At 42.3% G+C, this 19502-nt stretch overlaps 1 protein-coding gene across 1 annotated transcript in view; it reads right to left on the minus strand.

Annotated features, from left to right (window-relative positions):
* Window positions 1–19502, minus strand: part of EFL1 (elongation factor like GTPase 1) — a 55780-nt gene that overhangs the window by 17577 nt on the left and 18701 nt on the right. Inside the window, exon 15 of the mRNA XM_081965237.1 lies at window positions 18624–18759. Coding sequence (XP_081821363.1) covers window positions 18624–18759 — 136 coding nt within the window. The remainder of the gene's footprint in view (window positions 1–18623; window positions 18760–19502) is intronic.

Genomic DNA, 19502 nt, shown 5'->3' on the forward strand with positions numbered 1-19502 from the left:
TCTGGAGTCCATTTAAGCTCATGCCTACTGCTTCAGTGATTCCATCCAGCCACCTCCTTCTCTGTTGTCCCCTTCTTCTTTTGCCCTCAATCTTTCCCAGCATGAGGCTCGTCTCCAGTGAGTCCTTCCTTCTCATTAGGTGGCCAAAGGATTTGAGTTTCCTCTTCAGGATCTGGCCTTCTAAAGAGCTTTGATCGCCTTGCAGTCCAAGGGACGCGCAGGAGTCTTCTCCAGCACCATAGTTCAAAGGCCTCAATTCTTTGGTACTCAGCTTTCCTTGTGGTCCAACCTTCACAGCCACACATTGCAACTGGGAAATATTTCCATACCTTCCAACAAGAGAAGCATAGAAATTGGGTAATAGGTCTCATAAGACCCTTGTTGTTATTAGATGTGAAGTTGTGTCCAACCCATCGCGACCCCATGGACAATGTTCCTCCAGGCCTTCCTATCCTTTACCATCTCTGGAGTCCATTGAAGCTCACGCCTACTGCTTCGGTGACTCCATCCAGCCACCTCATTCTCTGTCGTCCCCTTCTTCTTTTGCCCTCAATCGTTCCCAGCATTAGGCATCCTTCCTTCTCATTAGGTGGCCATTAAGTATTTAATGAAAGGTTAGAAATAGTGTATTACATACAAACAAACACACACAGTTTTTTGCCTCTCAAGAGAAGGAACTTTCTCAGGTAGATACATTATGTCATAATTTTGATTTTTGATTTTCTCTTAGAGGTTTTGGGCTCCTATTAGCTCTGAACACGCAACGGATGGCAGGGGCTGACAGAAACCCAAAATAAATGAAGATCGCTGGGATTGACTAAAACTAGTTTAATGAGCTATGGTGGCGCAGTGGTTAGAGTGCAGTCCTGCAGGCTACTTCTGCTGACGGCAGTTTGGCAGTTCGAATCTCACCAGGCTCAAGGTTGACTCAGCCTTCCATCCTTCCGAGGTGGGTAAAATAACCCAAATTGTTTGGGACAATATGCTGACTCTGTGAACCGCTTAGAGAGGGCTGTATAAAGCACTGTGAAGCAGTATATGAGTCTTAGTGTGATTATTACAAAGTTGGAACAATTATGTGATTATTACACAGTGACAATTAGAACAATTAATCAGTGGAACAGAAGTTGCCTCCAGAAGTTGTGAATGCCCCAACACTGGAAGTCTTTAAGAAGATGTTGGATAGCCATCTGTCTGAAACGGTATAGGGTTTCCTGCCTAGGCAGGGGGTTGGACTAGAAGACCTCCAAGGTCCCTTCCAACTCTACTATTGTATTGTATTGTATTGTATTGTATTGTTATATTGTATTGTATTGTATAGTAGATCCTCCATTTAAGATTTGATGTAATAGTTGCATTGCTTTAGCTTCCCGTCCTGTTCAATAGGATGTCCCTGCTAACAATACTTGTAGATTGAGGTAGCTGGAGTAAGACCTTGCAATAAAAACACCTCTTGCTTTTATCAATTCTGTTCAGAATCTTTCCTTTCCTCTTGTCCTTCCAGCAAGAAGCATCAGGGCATCGTCCAGTGTTCACGCCCGGCTAATTTGTTTCCGTCTCCTGCTTGCCATCGGAGGCTCCTCTGAAGCTAAATATGTCTGGCTAAATTTTTTGCTGACTAAACAAAGAGCTTTGCAAGGAGAGTGTCATGTATCAGCCACAAGCAGACAGAGGCCGGGCAGCTTCTCCTCCAAGACAAAGTAGGAACTCTGGAAAGCGAATGTCGGCTTTTCTCCGCAACCCAAAAAAATATCTCATTTTGCTCTTCGTTTTTAAAAAATAAAATAAAGTGAGGAAGTCAACCTCCATCTTCCACTAGGTTCACGAGTGATACAAAAATTATAAAATCCACTGTGAGGCTATAAGAAGAACACAGAACAGTGAAATCCAGACGGTCCTACCCATGATTTGATTTACTCAAATAAAAATGTAATGAAAAACACTGTTTTCTGCTTTCTAGCTAATATAAATTGAGCTGATCGTCGGAAATACCGGCTTGCCTGAACTGGTAGCATTTTTTTTTTTACTACCAGTTCAGGCGAACCGATCCAAATCGATAGCATTTCATCCCTGTGTTTTACCCTCCTTCGCGCAGTGCTACCTGCAATCAAATAAACACTAATCTGAGATGTATAGATGGATAGTGGATATGTGAGAGAAGCAAAGAGAGAGAAGTGAGGGACACAGCAGGTTTACAAGTGCTAACAGAATTCATTAGCAGCCTTCCGGAAAACTGAGCTGTATGGTTAAGTAGAATTTAACATGGACATTTTTGGACATTACGCCTGCAGGTCTCCTGCATTTCTATGTGTAATATATAGATATTGAGTAGATCATGGTGGAATCATGTTCTTATAGGACACATAATCTTTGTTTTGAGAAGAGTTTCATGACCCAAGACTCTTCTACATAACATTAATAGCACTTAGACTTATATACCACTTCACAATACTTTACAGCCCTCTCTAAGCTGTTTACAGAGTCAGCATATTGCCCCCAATAATCTGGGTCCTCATTTTACTGACCTCGGAAGGATGGAAGGCTGAGTCAACCATCAGCCAGTCAGGATCAAACTGCTGGCAGTAGGCAGTTAGCTTGCAATAGCAATAGCACTTAGACTTATATACTACTTCATAGTGCTTGACATAGCAATAGCATTTACGCTTATATACTGCTTCATAGTGCTTTACATAGCAATAGCAATAGCACTTAGACTTATATACTGCTTCATAGAGCTTTATATTCCCCTCTAAGTGCTTTACAGAGTCAGCCTCTTGCTCTCGACAATCTGAGTCCTCATTTTACCCACCTCGGAAGGATGGAAGGCCGAGACAACCTCAAGCCGGTGAGAATCAATAGTTGGTACAGTTAGCCTGCAATACTGCATTCTAACCATTATAGCCCTTCCTTCCTTCCTTCCTTCCTTCCTTCCTTCCTTCCTTCCTTCCTTCCTTCCCTCCCTCCCACTTAGCAATAGTACATAGATTTATATACCACTTTATGGTGCTTCACAGCCCTCTCTAAGCGGTTTATAGTCAGCATTTTGCACCCAACAATCTGGGTCCTCATTTTACCCACCTTGGAAGGATGGAAGGCTGAGTCAACCTTGAGCCTGTCGGGACTGAACTCCTGGAATAAGCAGTGAGTTAGCCTGCAGTACTGCATTGTAATCACTGCGCCACCACGGCCCTTTGAAGTAGTGAAACCAACCCTCTCCCCATCTGCTGGGACTTCAGATTTAAGAAATGCCCTGGGTTTGTTATTTATTTATTCAAAGTAAGTTGCCGAATTACTTCAAGCATCCTGAAATGTAACCATAAAGCAATGTATATTCCATCCCTGGAACACAATATTCCGATTTCCACTATGCAGATATTCCTCGACTTAACAACCATTTGTAAAGTTACAACAGCACTGAAAAGAATGGCTCATGACCATTTTCCACACTTGCAACCACTCCGGCATCCCTGTGGTCATGTGATCAAAAATTGGAAGCTTGGCAACCGGCTCCTATTTGTGGCGGTTGCAACAAGAATTTTGGGTTTCAGTTGTGGTCGTAAGTCGAGATCTACCTGTAAGTCGAGATCTACCTGTACCGTATCCGACCCACAAAGATTTACGCTGGTTCAACTCTATTGTTCCTTCTGCCAGTGCACAGACATGCCATAGAGTAGATCAACATCTCTCTCTGGGCACCCTGAGAATATATCTGCTGGATATAACTCCGCATTGGCAACAGGAGGAGCAACTGGTTCCTATTTGTGGCGGTTGCAGTGTCCTGGGGTCATGTGATCGCCTTTTGCGGCCTTCTGACAAGCAAAGTCAACAGGGAAGCCAGGTTCACTTAACAAGCGTGTGACTAACTTAACAATACAGTGGTTCACTTAACAATGGTTGCAAGAAAGGTCATAAAACGGAGCAAAACTCACTCAACAACTGTCTCACTTAGCAACAAGAATTTTGGGTTCAGTTGTGGTCGTAAGTCGAGATCTACCTGTACCGTATCCGACCCACAAAGATTTAACGCTGGTTCAACTGTATTGTTCCTTCTGCCAGTGCACAGACATGCCATAGAGTAGATCAACATCTGGTTCACTCACCACGTTACACCATAAGCCATGGTTTGCAAACCGTAATGTTTGCACACGGGATGACAAAATCAAACAAACCACATTATGGCGTATGTGTCAATTTTGTTCAAGATGAAATCAAACTGAGGGGGGGATATGACAATTTCGATGTCTAGGTATCAACTGACCCAGTTAATTGCTTAATATAAGCAAACAACTCATTCCCATCCCTCAACTAATTGCTCTGAAAGCAGACAAGGAAAACAAACCAACAAGGAGAATAAGGTCATTAGAAAGAACGCTACTGTAAAGTTAAACTTCTACAGCTATCAATCAATTTGCTTGCAAGTGCAGAATCTGTCAATAATTGGATAGGATAGGATTATCAAAATAAATAATAAATTTGCTTTAGAGATTCTGGCCCATATTCTCAAGCTCCAAACCAAGCGGTGTCCTTTTTAATTTAATTTAATACTGTGCAGCATTCCGGAGTCAAATAACCTTGACGTTACTAAACATAGCTCTTCTCTTTCGCTCACTTGCTTACCGAATAGTTCTCAAAATTAAACAAAGTCAATTTTCTGACTCACAGCCAGGCCAGTACAACCCCCCCCCCCAAAAAAAACCCACTTTCACAATTTCAAAGACATCGTGAAGCAAGATGGATATTTTTTTTCTTCTCCTGGCTGAAGGTGAGATTAAAAATATTCTTTAATCTAAGGAATTGTAAATGTCAAATGCAAATCCTTGGGGAGGGAAAAAAAACCCCATATGGTTTATGGAAGAGAGAGTTTGCCCAATTCATGTATCATAGAAAAAAAACTAGAGTTATCTGCTCCGGTGGGCAACTGAATCAGACCTACCAGAGGGATGAAATGTCACAAGATCTTAATACCAAGTGTGTACTTGCCAGCAATACTTCCAGAATTGGGATTCCACAGATGTACCAACATGTCTGACTTATTCAATTGGAACTTTAAGGAAAGTTTTGCCTTGGACTCTGATTTAATTCTGCATGATATTTGGAACGCGGACACCCTTGCAGTCTTAATACCTTCAGCACCTTGTCCCAAAGGTGATTTTCCAAAAGGCAACTGGCCTTGGTTTTTCCCTGAAGACCTTTTGCTTCTCGTCCGAGAAGATTCTTCCGTTCTGGCTCAATACAGGCTTCTTGGATGAGAAGCGGAAGATTCTTCAAGGAAAAACAAAAGCCCAGTTGCCTTTTTTGAAAAAGCACCTTTGGGACAACCATGACCTGGATGACTGAGGCTCTCCAGAGACTTCAGCAGCTTGTCGTTTGGACTTCATCACCACAAGGCAAAAAAGAGAGTTGGCGAAGAGCTGCTTGCACAGGTTAAATGCACTAGATGCAGAAAGCAAAAATAAAAAAGGAAGGAAGAACGTGAAACAGCTGTGGGAGGAAAAGAAAACGAGGTGAGAGGTGGCAGAAGCCGGTGTACTGCAGCTTTGCTGCTGTCACTTCTGATGTATCCTGCCTAAGTGTCTCTCGAGATCCGTAATCAACTTAAGACGATGCCCTGGGGAGGCAGCAGCCAACCACATGATGTCATTGAATTGCTTGCGGCCACAACACTCCAACCAAGGAGGACGACGGCTTTTTAAAACAGCGCTTGCTGCCAACTGCTTCCTTTACGTGGTGTGATATGGCCAAAACCACATTGCCTTTGAGGTCACTTCAGCCTTTGGGACTTGGCTTCACAAGGAGAGCCAAGTGCCATACAGTCTGCAGACTTTTTTTTTTTTAAAAAAATATTATTATTTTAATGCTGACAAAGTTTAAAAGGAAAGCATGTGTCGTCCATGGGGGATAACATGCGTGGGAGTGGGTTTTTGAAAACCAACGTCAAAATTCAATCCCTTTGGAGAGAAAAACCACAGCGAGAGCTGTGAAGGCGCATTGGGTTAGAAGGCAGCATTGCAGGCTAACTCTGCCGACTGCCAGCAGTTCGATCCTGACTGGCTCAAAGTTGATTCTGCCTTCCCTCCTTCCAAGGTGGATAAAATGAAGAGCCAGATGGTTGCGGGAAATAGGCTTACTTTGCAAACTGCTTAGTGAGGGCTGTAAAGCACTATGAAGCGGTAAATAAGTGCCATTGCTATTGGTAAAGAGTGATGCTTCAAAATACTTTGGTGAAAAGGGTAGTGTTATTATCTTGCATTTCGTCATTGCATTAAAGCACAAACACCCTGATTTTAGCAACCCTTTCATCAGAGCTAGCAGTGGGTTTATTTAGCTAACAAATTGAACTAAGAAAATGAAATGTTGTTGGCGCTGAATTGTGTAAGTCAGGTGACAATTTTCAAATTGCATGAAGATTTTCAGACTGAACCTCTCGCTAGTGAGGGAAAAGAAAGAAAGCCTACTCATGATGGCAACTGCGTTTTTACTTATTATAAAAGGTAAAGGTTCCCTTCGTGCTAGTCGTTCCCGACTCTAGGGGGGGCAGTGCTCATCTCTATTTCAAAGCCAAAGAGCTAGCGCTATCCAAAGACATCTCCATGATCACGTGGCCGGCAAAGCTTCAAAAGAGCAGCAGGTAAGCATTTGCAATAGTTTTGAATCTCTTGAGGTTCCACCTTAGTTGCTCTGCAAACACAAAAAATGTCCTAAAGACATATATTTTTTTTGTTTTAAGAATGTATACCCCGCCTTTCAATCGCAAGCTTTTCTGAAATATAGAACAGTGTAATCATTTTTAATGAAGCAGAGTTATATCATGCTGCTGGCATTTTCTATTAATAGGTCAGCAAGAGGAAGATTTTCCCAAATAACACATTTTTGGTTAAATCTGGGTTATGTTTTATTGTGACATTTTAGAATTATGATGAGAGAGAGGGATACACACATAGTATGTATGTGTATATACGAAGTATATGAAACAGGATTTATATATACAACTCATTCTCTCTCTCTCTCTCTCTCTCTCTCTCTCTCTCTCTCTCTCTCTCTCTCTCGTTTAATTAAAAGAAGGACTAGGGGTGACATGATAGCAGTGTTCCAATATCTCAGGGGCTGCCACAAAGAAGAGGGAGTCAAACTATTCTCCAAGGCACCTGAGGATAGGACAAGAAGCAATGGGTGGAAAGAAGCAACTTGGAACTAAGAAATTTCCTGGCAGTTAGAACAACTAATCAGTGGAACAACTTGCCTCCAGAAGTTGTGAATGCTCCGATATTGGAAGTTTTAAAGAAGATGTTGGATATCCATTTGTCTGAAGTGGTGTAGGGTTTCCTGCCTAAGCAGGGGGTTGGACTAGAGGACCTCCAAAGTCCCTTCCAACTCTATTATTCTCTCATTCTTTCTGAATTAATATATGCTTATTTAGGTGTGTAAAGATGGAATATATATATATATATATATATATATATATATATATATATATATATATATATATATTTATGCATAATGTTCATAATCACAATATTATCATAATGTTAACAGCTATTGGGGAGCCTTCTTCTGCCTGAACATCACACTTGCCCATAAAGTGATAAGTAAGGAGGGAATCATGCAAAGAAAGTGGAGTTCCCCTGAAAAAAAAAATCAACTGGTAATTTATTATAAATTCATTAAAGAGAGAACGCTATCCTTTCCACGTCAATACAATTTTCCTACCGCCATGCTGAATATTATATCAAAGTGCTGAAACTACAGGTGGGCAGTTCGGTGTTAAGTAAAAGATGAAAGGAAGGGTGATGAAAAACACCAACGCATACTGATTTCTAATTGAAGTTTCATCTTATCAGGCACCCCAAACTGTACTTCTTTAACCTTTTCTCATTTAAAAAGTTACTGGAATTGGAGGAAGACCGATAGGAGGTTCGGGAGTGCTTATATCTTTCATCCAGCAAAAGACAGCTTGAGATGTTCTACTGAAAGATCCAGGGAGGGTGGAAGTGAGCCATTTTTGCATTCTGTGCTGCTTCCAGTCCTAGGACAAAGATAGGCTTAAGATACAGAAGGATCTTGACAAGCTTGAACATTGGGCGCTATCTAACCAAATGAAATTTTCAAGGGTGAAAATAGTAAGGTTCTACATTTAGGCAAGAAAAACAAAATGCACAAGCACAGTATATGTGGTACCTCGCTCAATAGTAGTAACTGTGAGAAAGATCTTGGAGTCGTAGTGGACATCCATTTAAATAGGAGCCAGCAGTGTGCAGCAGCTGCCAAAAAAGCCAACACAGTTCTAAGCTGCATAAACAGAGGGATAGAATCAAGATCACATGAAGTGTTAATACCACTTTATAATGCTTTGGTAAGGCCACCCTTGGAATACTGCATTCAGTTTTGGTCGCCACGATATAGAAAAGATGTGGAGACTCTAGAAAGAGTGCAGAGAAGAGCAAAAAAGTTGATTAGGGGAGTGGAGGCCAAAACATATGAAGAACGGTTGCAGGAACTGGGTATGTCTAGTTTAATGAAAAGAAGGACTAGGCGTGACATGATTGTATGTTCCAATATCTGCAACAGAGAAGAGGGAGTCAAGCTACTCTCCAAAACACCTGAGGGCAGGACAAGAAACAATGGGTGGAAACTAATCAAGGAGAGAAGCAACTTAGAACTAAGGAGAAATTTCCTGGCAGTTAGAACAATTAATCAGTGGAACAACTTGCCTCCAGAAGTTGTGAATGCTCCGACATTGGAAGTTTTAAAGAAGATTTTGGATATCCATTTGTCTGAAGTGGTGTAGGATTTCCTGCCTAAGTAGGGAGTTGGACTAGAAGACCTCCAAGATTCCTTCCAAACTTTGTTAGTCTATAAATGTCGGACATGATATTCCCCATTTCAAAATAGAAGTTTATGTTGGCAGAGCACGAATTTTGCTAGAAGTGCAGCCCCACAGAAGAAGGTCAAGACCTTCTCTCAAACACCCCAATAATTCCAGAAAAGCAGATTCTGGAGGGTTAGGTTAGGAGTGCTAGGAAAAACTCTTGCTGTAAGAGCAGTTTTAGAGTAAATGGGCTGATTTCATTCTCGTGAATGAAAGGAAATATACATGTACCAGAATAATGTTGCAAGACCCAATCGGTCACCAGAACCAAAGGTTTTAGTCTTCTGAGCTTTCGGACTCTTGCTGGAGTCCATCCTCAAGAGCTCCAGCACAAGTCCAAAAACCCGAAAGACTAAACCTCTGGTCCCAGTGAACACTGGATCCTGATTTAATCATCCAAAGAAATGACTTTCCATTCCATTCTTTCCATGATGTTTCCATTTATTCGAGGTATGAAACCAGTAAAGGCCGGACACTTTTAATTTTAATTCCTGCACGGAGAAAGGTGGACACGATGTCCTAAAGAATCCTTTCCAACTTGTCTGTGCGTACGTATGTTCTTGCTGTGCTTATCCCACTGCCACTTTTGCCTTCTGCCCAAAACGTTTAGTCACTGCTTCTCTCTCTTACCAACTGCGGAAAGGTGTGATGCGCACTAAAATAGAGCAGCTGTCATCACATTAACACATGTAATAGAAAACTTCCTCTGGCAAAACTAGTCATCAAAGCAGATTAAAATACCAGCCTCTGACAAGATATTCGCAGGCTTCTCCTGGAGGGGCCAGAGTTACAAGAGGTTGAACTAAACTGGTGACAATAAGAATGTATTTTCGGTGGTGGGAAAGATCAGTTCTATGTCCTTTTGGCGACTGTACCGAATCACCTGAATTTAAGGGACAGAAAAGGGAAGGTAAAAAAAGAGGGAGGCGGGGCGATGAAATTGCTACCTATTTTCCCGAGAAACGGCGCTTCCCATTTCTTGGAAAAGGAGGAGGCGACAGAAGAAGAAAACGAAATGTGGGACATACGACCAAGGTGGCAGCCCTGAAGAAGGAAGAATAGAGTGACACCCCAAAATAAAGAGAGCCAAAACAGATGTGGGTGGAAACTATAACACAGGTCATCCTCAACCCCAATGGAACCCCAAAATATTCATTGCCAAGCAAGACAGTTCGTAAGACCACACCTAGAATCCTGCATCCAGTTTTGGTCACCACACTATAAAAAAGATGTGGAGACTCTTAAAAAAGTGCAGAGAAGCTGGCTCTTCGGCTTTGAAACGGAGATGAGCACCGTCCCCTAGAGTTGGGAATGACTAGCACATATGTGCGAGGGGAACCTTTCCTTTTCCCTCTAAGGGTTTGACTGTGGAGCCCTTGAGGCTCCCACAGCTTGGCTGTTGCAAACAAGACCACCAAGGACTGCACACAACCCAATTATAAGCTTTTAAAGCTGCAACTGAAGACAGCCCAAAACCCACTAAGGTTTAACCGATTGCTTTTTCTTTTTTTGCAACCGAGGGCCAACGAAATGAGCCCCTTCGAAGAGAACGAGCCGTGGCATGGTTTCCTTTGTTTCCTAAGCTTGTCTTCTTCTCTCCGCATAGCAAGCCCCTGAATCACACTGCCCTCCTGCGTTCATTCATTTGCCAGTCTGTCTTAGAAAGCGAGTAGCATCATCAAGCTGGGAATGGTCTCAAGCTGGCTTCTTTGAATAACCCACCTCCTCCATCACAAAATGCAAAATTAACCCATGTGCTTGCACAGAGGAGCTCTAGAACAAGACCATCTTATTTGTCTCTTGAGAAACCTATAGGCGGGTCGAGAAGTGACAGTGAGGACTGGACACGGAACCACTGATTGGTTCACAATTGAGAAAGGAGTCCGGGCCTATTTATACAATAATACAATACAATAGTAGAGTTGGAAGGGACCTTGGAGGTCTTCTAGTCCAACCCCCTGCCTAGGCAGGAAACCCTTTACCGTTTCAGACAAATAGCTATCCAACATCTTCTTAAAGACTTCCAGTGTTGGGGCATTCACAACTTCTGGAGGCAACTTCTGTTCCACTGATTATTGTTCTCACTTTCAGGAAATTTCTCCTTAGTTCTAAGTTGCTTCTCTCCTTGATTAGTTTCCACCCATCGCTTCTTGTTCTGCCCTCAGGTGCCTTGGAGAATAGTTTGACTCCCTCTTCTTTGTGGCAGCCCCTGAGATATCGGAAGACTGCTATCACGTCTCCCTTAGTCCTTCTTTCTCTTAAGCTAAACATACCCAGTTCCTGCAACCATTCTTCATGTTTTAGTCTCCAGTCCCCTAATCATCTTTGTTAAGTATTTAAGTATTTAACTTTTATGCGGAGCACATCACAAGAAAGGCGGGTCTAGATGAATCAAAAGTTGGAATTAAGATTGCTGGGAGAAATACCAACCACCTCAGATATGCTCAGATGATACCACCCTAATGGCAGAAAGTGAAGAGGAACTAAAGAGTCTCTTGATGCGGGTGAAGAAGGAGAGTGCATAAATTGGCTTGAAACTCAACATTAAGAAAACTAGGATCATGGCATCCAGTCTTCTCAATTCCTGGCAAATAGATGGGGAAGATATGAAGGCAGTGACAGATATTATTTTCCTGGCCTCCAAGGTCACCGCAGATGGGGACTGCAGCCAAGAAATTGAAAGACACCTGCTCCTGGGGAGGAAAGTGATGGCAAACCTAGACAACATATTAAAAAGCAGAGACATCACCCTGCCAACAAAAGTGCGTCTAGTCAAGACTAGTTTTCCCAGTTGCAATGGATGGATTCACTTAAGAACTAATTGTTGTTAACAGTTGTTACTAATTGAACAACTGCAGGGATTCACTTAACATCGGTGGCAAGAAAGGTCGTAAAATTCACTTAAGTGAACAATTGCTTTCAATTGCTAAACAACTGCTTAGCAGTGGGAAGGTTAGGCTCAATTATGGTCGTTAAGTCGAGGACTATCTGTAAACACATCCTTGCTATAAAGGGTACATGTATTTTTATACTTTCCCCAGAATTGGTGGATTTGAAAAAGCAACAAGTAAAATTATGTTCTACATCAGGCCAAATTCATTTTTCATGGATTACAAGGGGGGGGGGGGGAATTTACCAGGCTGAAAAGTTCACAACTTTTAACCTTAATTGGCTTATAAATAATACACTCGGTTTTCGTCCAAATGAGTTTTATGCCCCAAAATGTCCGCTCATCGCTCTGCCCGTACGTTTATTAGGAATTAAGGCCAATTTTCTTCCAAATGCACTTAAAAACATGACATGATTTATCTGAAGCGCAACGTTTGGAAACGTTGAAGAAGTGATGGTTTTGGCAGGGATCGGTGGGAAAGGGCAGAAAAGAGAAACACAATGGAGCAACAATGCGACGGGACCAGGCTAAGAGAGATGCAGGGGAAAGAAACATGATTCTATCCCTCTGGTTAATGGATGCTAAGGAAGCCATCCCCAGGCATCTGTACATTTTCAAGAATATCCCATAACCACAAATAAAAATGCAAGATAGTGTGACTGTGTGTTTTACCAGGAGACAAAAGCCAGTTTCTCAGGGTTGTCATATTCTAGTGGACAAACCCATGGGTGAAAGAGGCTTTGCTTTCTACTTAAATTTATGAGATGTGTCTACTGTCTGGGACCAGAAAGATCTTCACTGTTGTGAGATTTCTGTTGAGCAATATCTTGGGTTGAGTCAATTCAAGGGAATGAACACAAAATTAAGAGAAAACAGAACACATTGCTGGGGTGAACAATGTCTGTCTGTCTGTCTGTCTTTCTTTCTTTCTTCCTTCCTTCCTTCCTTCCCTCTCTCTCTCTCTCTTTCTCTCTCCCCCTTCCTTCCTTCCTTCCTTCCTATGTATTTTTAAGAACCAATTTTGATTTGTTTCAAAGGAGCAATCTGTGGTCTTAAGGATATAATTGGTCACACCAAAAAGTTGATGGAACCTTATGCTTCATTCAATTGAAATGTCTATGGAGATTCTCAATCATCTAGGTCGTGGTTTACCCAAAGGTGATTTTCCAAAAAGGCAACTGTACTTTCTTGGGTTTTACTTATCAAGAACTGCAGAAGCTTCTTGGATAAGACGTGAAATGTTTCAATGGGGGAAAAGACAAGAAAGTCCAGTTGCCTTTTGGAAAACACCTTTGGGACAATCTCCTGAAACAGTTTTTTCCTTAAATCTACTATTAAGCCTCAACATACAGAAGGATCATGACAGACTTGAATCTAACAAAATGAAATTCAAGGGTGAAAAAAGTAAGGTTGTACACTTAGGCAAGAAAAACAAAATGCAGAGATACAGTATAGGTGGTGCCTTGCTCAATAGTAGTAAGTGTAAAAGGGATCTTGAAGTCCTAGTGGACAATCATTTAAAAAAGAGCCAGCAGTGTGCAGCAGCTGCCAAAAAAGCCAATACAGTCCTAGGCTGCACCAACAGAGGGATAGAATCAAGATCATGTGAAGTGTTAGTGCCACTTTATAAGGCCTTGGTAAGGCCACACTTGGAATACTGCATCCAGTTTTGGTCGCCACGATGTAGAAAAGATGTGGAGACTCTAGAAAGAGTGCAGAGAAGAGCAACAAAGACGATTAGGGGACTGGAGGCTAAAACATATGAAGAACGGTTGCAGGAACTGGGTATGTCTAGTTTAATAGAAAGAAGGACTAGGGGAAACATGATAGCAGCGTTCCAATATCTCAGGGGCTGTCACAAAGAAGAGGGAGTCAAATTATTCTCCAAAGCACTTGAGGGCGGGACAAGAAACGATGGGTGGGAACTAATCAAGGAGAGAAGAATCTTAGAACTAAGGAGAAATTTCCTGACAGTTAGAACAATTAATCAGTGGAACAACTTGTTTCCAGTAGTTGTGAATGCTCCAACACTGGAGGTTTTTAAGAAGATGTTGGATAACCATTTTTCTGAAGTGGTGTAGAGTTTCCTGCCTGAGCAGGGGGTTGGAATAGAAGACCTCCAAGGTCCCTTCCAACTCTCTTATTCTGTTCTCAACATTCCTTTCCTACCATTTTGGATTTGCTCCCATGTTGCCCAATGAAGAGAGTGAACTTCAAAGAACTTGCAGCCTCAAATCCAAGTGTTATTTCACCGCTGAGCTGATCATGTAACACTCTTGCTCAATGTGGCTGTAGAAATATCTTATTGCTAATTCAAGGTAGTTACCCCTCTGGTTTGCTATAGCTATACAGAACCACAAATCAAGAAGCAACGTTACCAACTGTTGCTCAGCAACAGTTGTATTCTTCATGCTCCATTTATGGACTGTCTGGAGATATCCAGATGGTTCACTTGCTTCAGATAACAAGCTAGATGGGACACTGGATTCATCCAACTGTGTTTTTACATCCTTTTGACTTAAAGAAGGAACCAAAGCCCATTAGCAATAGCAACAGCACTTAGACTTATATACTACTTTATGGTGCTTTACAGCCCTCTCTAAGTGGTTTACAGAGTCAGCCTATTGCCCCCAACAACCGACTTCAGAAAGGAAGGCTGAATCAACCTTGAGACAGTCAGGATCGAACTGCTAGCAGTCGGCAGAATGAGCCTGCAACACTACGTTGTAACCACTGCACCACTATGGCTTCCTTTCTTCCTTCCTTCCTCCCTCCTTCCCTCCCTTTCCACTTAGCAATAGGACTTAGACTTATTTAGCGCTTCGTAGTGCCTTACAGCCCTCTCTAAGCAGTTTACAAAGTCATCATTTTGCCCCCAACAATCTGGCTCCTCATTTGACCCACCTCGGAAGGATGGAAGGCTGAGTCAACCTTGAGCCTGGTGAGATTCGAACTGCTAAATTGCAGGCAGGCAGCAGGCAGCAGAAGTAGCCTGCAGTACTACACTCTAGCCACTGCAGTACCATGGATCATTAGAGTAAAATTTAAAAATTTGCACTGGTCTGGGGCTCACCAACAAAAGTTGTTTATATTTGTATTCTTACCATAAAAAAAGAGTAGAGTATTCAAAGCAAATCCTAATAATATACAACTACCTTCTCCATATCTGTGACCTAACCTGTTAGTTGTCTATCTTCCTTTCTTTTTGGCCATTTAAAGATCCACTCCAAAAAAGCCACATTTCAAATTTCGCATGAGAATATTAAAAAGAGCTGGACCATACGTAGACAAGAGTCTTGACTGTGAATTAAGAATGATAGCAATAGCAATAGCACTTAGACTTATATACCGCTTTACAGTGCTTTACAGCCCGCTCTAAGCAGTTTACAGAGTCAGCCTCTTGCCCCCAACAATCTGGGTCCTCATTTTGTCCACCTTGGAAGGATGGAAAGCTGAGTCAACCTTGAGCCTGGGGAGATTCGAACTGCCAAATTGCTGTCAGCCGCCAGTCAGCAGAAGGAGCCCGCAGTATTGCACTCAGAATGATAGTCGGAATCTCATTCGGCTGCCCCAAATTTATCAAGATACTTTGATAAGACCCTCTTATCAGCCTCAGACCTCCAGAGGCCACTAAAATTATTTTATTCTATCAGCAGCCAATTAAAGCAACAAGAAACAATGGCTAGCTTCTTCTTTATAGAAACCCCCAATTTGAAACCATATTTTGCTCTTGGATGACAAATCCTGGTTTCTTTTAATCACAACTTGCTTTGATTCAATTCGGAATCCTTTCTTTTCCCTCTTCCCGTTTTTAGCAATTGCTCATTTCTTCTAATGGTAATGGTGGAAGAAATGGCTCAACCAAACCAGATTATGAAAGGCATAAATAAACCTGGCTTACTGGGAAGATGAACTCTGTATGGTTCAACAACAGTTCATCAAATCTTGGTTTAGTGTTATGTGCAAAGGCGGCCGCTATAGAATTTCTTGAATGTATTATATGATGACTGCTTGTCTTTGAGGTTAAACCCAGAGACTGGGAAAGGAAATGGAAAAATCATCCATGATTTATAATCCAAAATAACCATGAGAATAATAATAGCACAACATTCAGAATTGTTCACATGGAAAGCTATCACTCCAGATTTAACTAGATCAGGGATGTCAAACTCAAGGTCCCGGGGGGGGGGTGGATTTGGCCCACTGGGTACTTAGATCTGGGGCCACGGGGCTGCCCTGGGAACAGCGAAGGACCGTCTGCGGTGCTTCTGCCAGCAAAAACGGGCTCCCGAGCTCCGTTTTCAGCTGCAACGCCCTCCTGCAACCCTCTGCCAGTGAAGATGGAGCACACGGCCCTCCTGAGCTCTGTTTTCCCTAGTTGCAGGAGGCCGTGGCAGCCGAAAACGGAGCTTAGGAACCTGTTTTCGCTGGCAGAAGCACATGGGCCACCACAGGCGCCCCCCCAACAGGAATCATGTCGAGCTGGCCACGCCCACCCTGGCCACACACACACACACACCCGAGATCAAACATAAACCTGGTGTGGCCGTCAACGAAATTAGTTTGACACCCCTGAACTAGAAAATCAAAGTGATAAACCTTTACTGTTAGCACAATTGCAGCACAAGAAAAATAAATACTTTCTTGAATCGAGAAGCAAGAAAATGGCAGGTTTATAAAATACCACCAAAAGGTTAAAGCACGTCTTATGAGGGGGGGAAAGTTAAACTTTGAAAACGTTTGGATAGCTTAGCGATGAAAACAACAGCAAATCCATACAAGGCAGGACACAATAAAAAACAAATGTCTCCACTCAAAATCTGATACTGAATCAGCATTAAGCTTCCCCAAAGGTCATTGGCTGGGTTTTTTGGCTTTTTAATTCATTCTGAAGTTACCACTGACAGATGTTTTACATTTTAGAGACTGATACACACATATAATACCACAAGATGGAACATCCAGCATCTCTCCTTGCAAACTAAGAATTGCCAACAGCATTCCTCTTTTTCAGTGGCCTAGTTTCCTGCTGCTGCTTTCTCTTCCTCCTCCTCTATTTCCCCTTCTTTTAAAAAATATTATGGTGCAAAAACAAAGGCAGGAGAAACACTTGATGGAGTGATGGAACGGATTCATTTCCCCCAAAGACAACCGCAGAGCTGCCTGTGGCTAAAAAAATAGGCAAGTCCTCCTCTGGTTTAGCTTACATCCTGGTGACTTCGTGGATATATTTTGGCCTGGGCTGTTTTGGTTCTGATTTTGGCCATCTTTGTCTTAACTTTCCCCTGTTACTTTTTTGAATGAAGCTTTCGGGATGCCAGCACTTTGGCTGGAAAAAGGATGGAAGCCTGAAAGTGAAAGGTTTTTCTGAAGCATCAATGCCTATGCTAACCCAGCCTCTAAAACATTAAACTACAAGACAATGTTCAAAATCTTTTTTTTTTTTAGAGATGCAAGAAGACAATCTGTCACTTATAGGTAAAGATAAAGGTTCCCCTCGCACGTATGTGCTAGTTGTTTCCGACTCTAGGGAGCGATGCTCATCTCCACTTCAAAGCCAAAGAGCCGGCGCTGTCCGAAGATGTCTTCATGGTCATGTGGTTGGCATGACTAAATGCCAAAGGTGCATGGAATGCTGTTACCTTCCCAGCAAAGGTGGCTCCTATTTTTCTACTTGCATTTTTACGTGATTTCGAACTGCTAGGTTGGCAGAAACTGGGACAAGTGACGGGAGCTCACTCCCTTGCGTGGTGCTAGGGATTCGAACCGCCGAACTGCCAACCTGTCTCATCGACAAGCTCAGCGTCTTAGCCACTGAGCCATCGCATCCCTTATCACTTATAAGGTCTCATAAATCCAAATTTCAGCCAATACATTTTTTTAAAAAAACATAAAGCTACTAAGAGCACAAAGTTCCCGCAAAATATCTAATCAAAACCGGTTTTGATAAAATCATGCTGATATTCATAATTTGCTCTAACGCTGATGAAAAGAAATGAGAATCATATGGTTTCCAAGACAGCGTTCTCAAATCAACTGGGTTGGGGGGAAAAGACATCTGGAAAGGATTTCAAGTTTCCATGGTAAATAAGGAGCTGGAAGGTAAATTTAGTTTCCCACATCTTTTAGAAGAAAGTAAAAATTTACTTTTAAAATACATAAAGCAGAACAACAGACATGAAAAACGCAGTACACAATTCACATTAAGTATGGTATATAAGGAACTGGATCACTTTCAGTGCTTGTGTTGACATTTAGCCAAGTTTAGAGTTTCTTATCTGTTCAATTACAGGTTACGTTAGCCCCCTGTCCTTCAGATGCGTTAGGACTACAGTCCCCAGAATTCCTTGGCAAAACAGACATGCTACAAGAAAACCTGGGTTATATAGCAAGCAGCCAATTCTCTCTGACATCAGTTCCAGTTACAATGGTACCTTAGTTTAAACATTAATTGGTTCCGGAAGGCATGATGAATATCCGTTGTGGCCCGCCAACCTCCAGACTGTCCGCCAGAGTCGGACAGTGAGGAGGTTGGAGAGGAACATGGGCCAGTCCTGGAGGTTGGGGAAGGCTCAGGAGAGAGCTCTGCATCAGAGGCTGAGGGGGGGGGGGGGTTGCAGCCAATGAGATGCAAATAATAGAAAATACATAGTGATAGATAACAACTTGATTTTTCATGGCTAAAACATGCCAGAAAGCCTTCTGGCTGAGGGGCAGTGGAGCTATTTATCCTATCCATCCAAAGGGAGTGTTCAACTATGAAGAAGTCATGGGTTTGTGGGATATCATTAGGCTTGCTCTGAGAACGTCTGCCTTGAGTGTGTGATACTCATGGAAGACACAACAGAAAAAAGTTAGTTCACCTACCAAGCACATTCCCCGAGGGCACTTGCTGTAATTCCTCCAGCTCTCTCCCCATTAATACATAGAGGTCTTCCAATGTGCAGCAAGCTAAATGAGGCACGGGTGGTAGAGTATCACCCGGAGAACATCCCAGAGGAAGCTAAAGGGGAGGGAAAAACAAGTCACTCAAGAACTGCTGATTTCTAGCAGATTTCAGCAAAGATTTCCCCAAAGCAGATGTCACTTACACGAACAACACAAGGGTATTTTCTGAGTTTTTATGCCAAGAGAAATGGCGAGAGAAAGGGGAATATTGTCAATCTTTGATAAGCCAGAAGCATGAGCTGAAGGTCTAAGACAGGGGTCCCCAAACCTGGCAACTTTAAGACTTATGTATTTCAACTCCCAGAATTCTCCAGCCAGCCATTATGTGTGAAGTCCAGCTGCTTTTACATTGTGTGCGAATTAGTTGTGCAGCCACGCCCAACACGCCCACAGAATTGGTAGAGAAAAGTTTTGAATTTCACCGCTGGGAAGAGCTAAAAGGAATCTTTGACATCTTCAAGGGCCTGAACGCCCATTTGATCCCTTACAACCTCCAAACATCCCTTCAAAACAAGGACTTCATCTACTTTTGGAGTGTTGTCCTCAACTGTCTGGGCAAAGTGTTTTGTGGCCCTCTGGAAGACAGTACAATTCTGGTGTCGATTCAAGTCATCACAAATAGCATGTATTCCTACTTTAATGTTCAAACATTCTTCCAAAGGTAGGAAAAAATGGAGGCCATCCTAATAGGAAAAGTTTAGGTTTCAGAGTATAAGACGCACCGGAATTTAAGACGCACCAAGAGGCAATTTTCTTAAAAAAAAGGTTTTTGCACTCTGCAAACCTCCCAAAAATAGC

Source organism: Natrix helvetica (genome assembly GCF_964273705.1).
Source record: "Natrix helvetica genome assembly, chromosome: 12".
Classification (NCBI taxonomy): Eukaryota; Metazoa; Chordata; class Lepidosauria; order Squamata; family Natricidae; genus Natrix; species Natrix helvetica.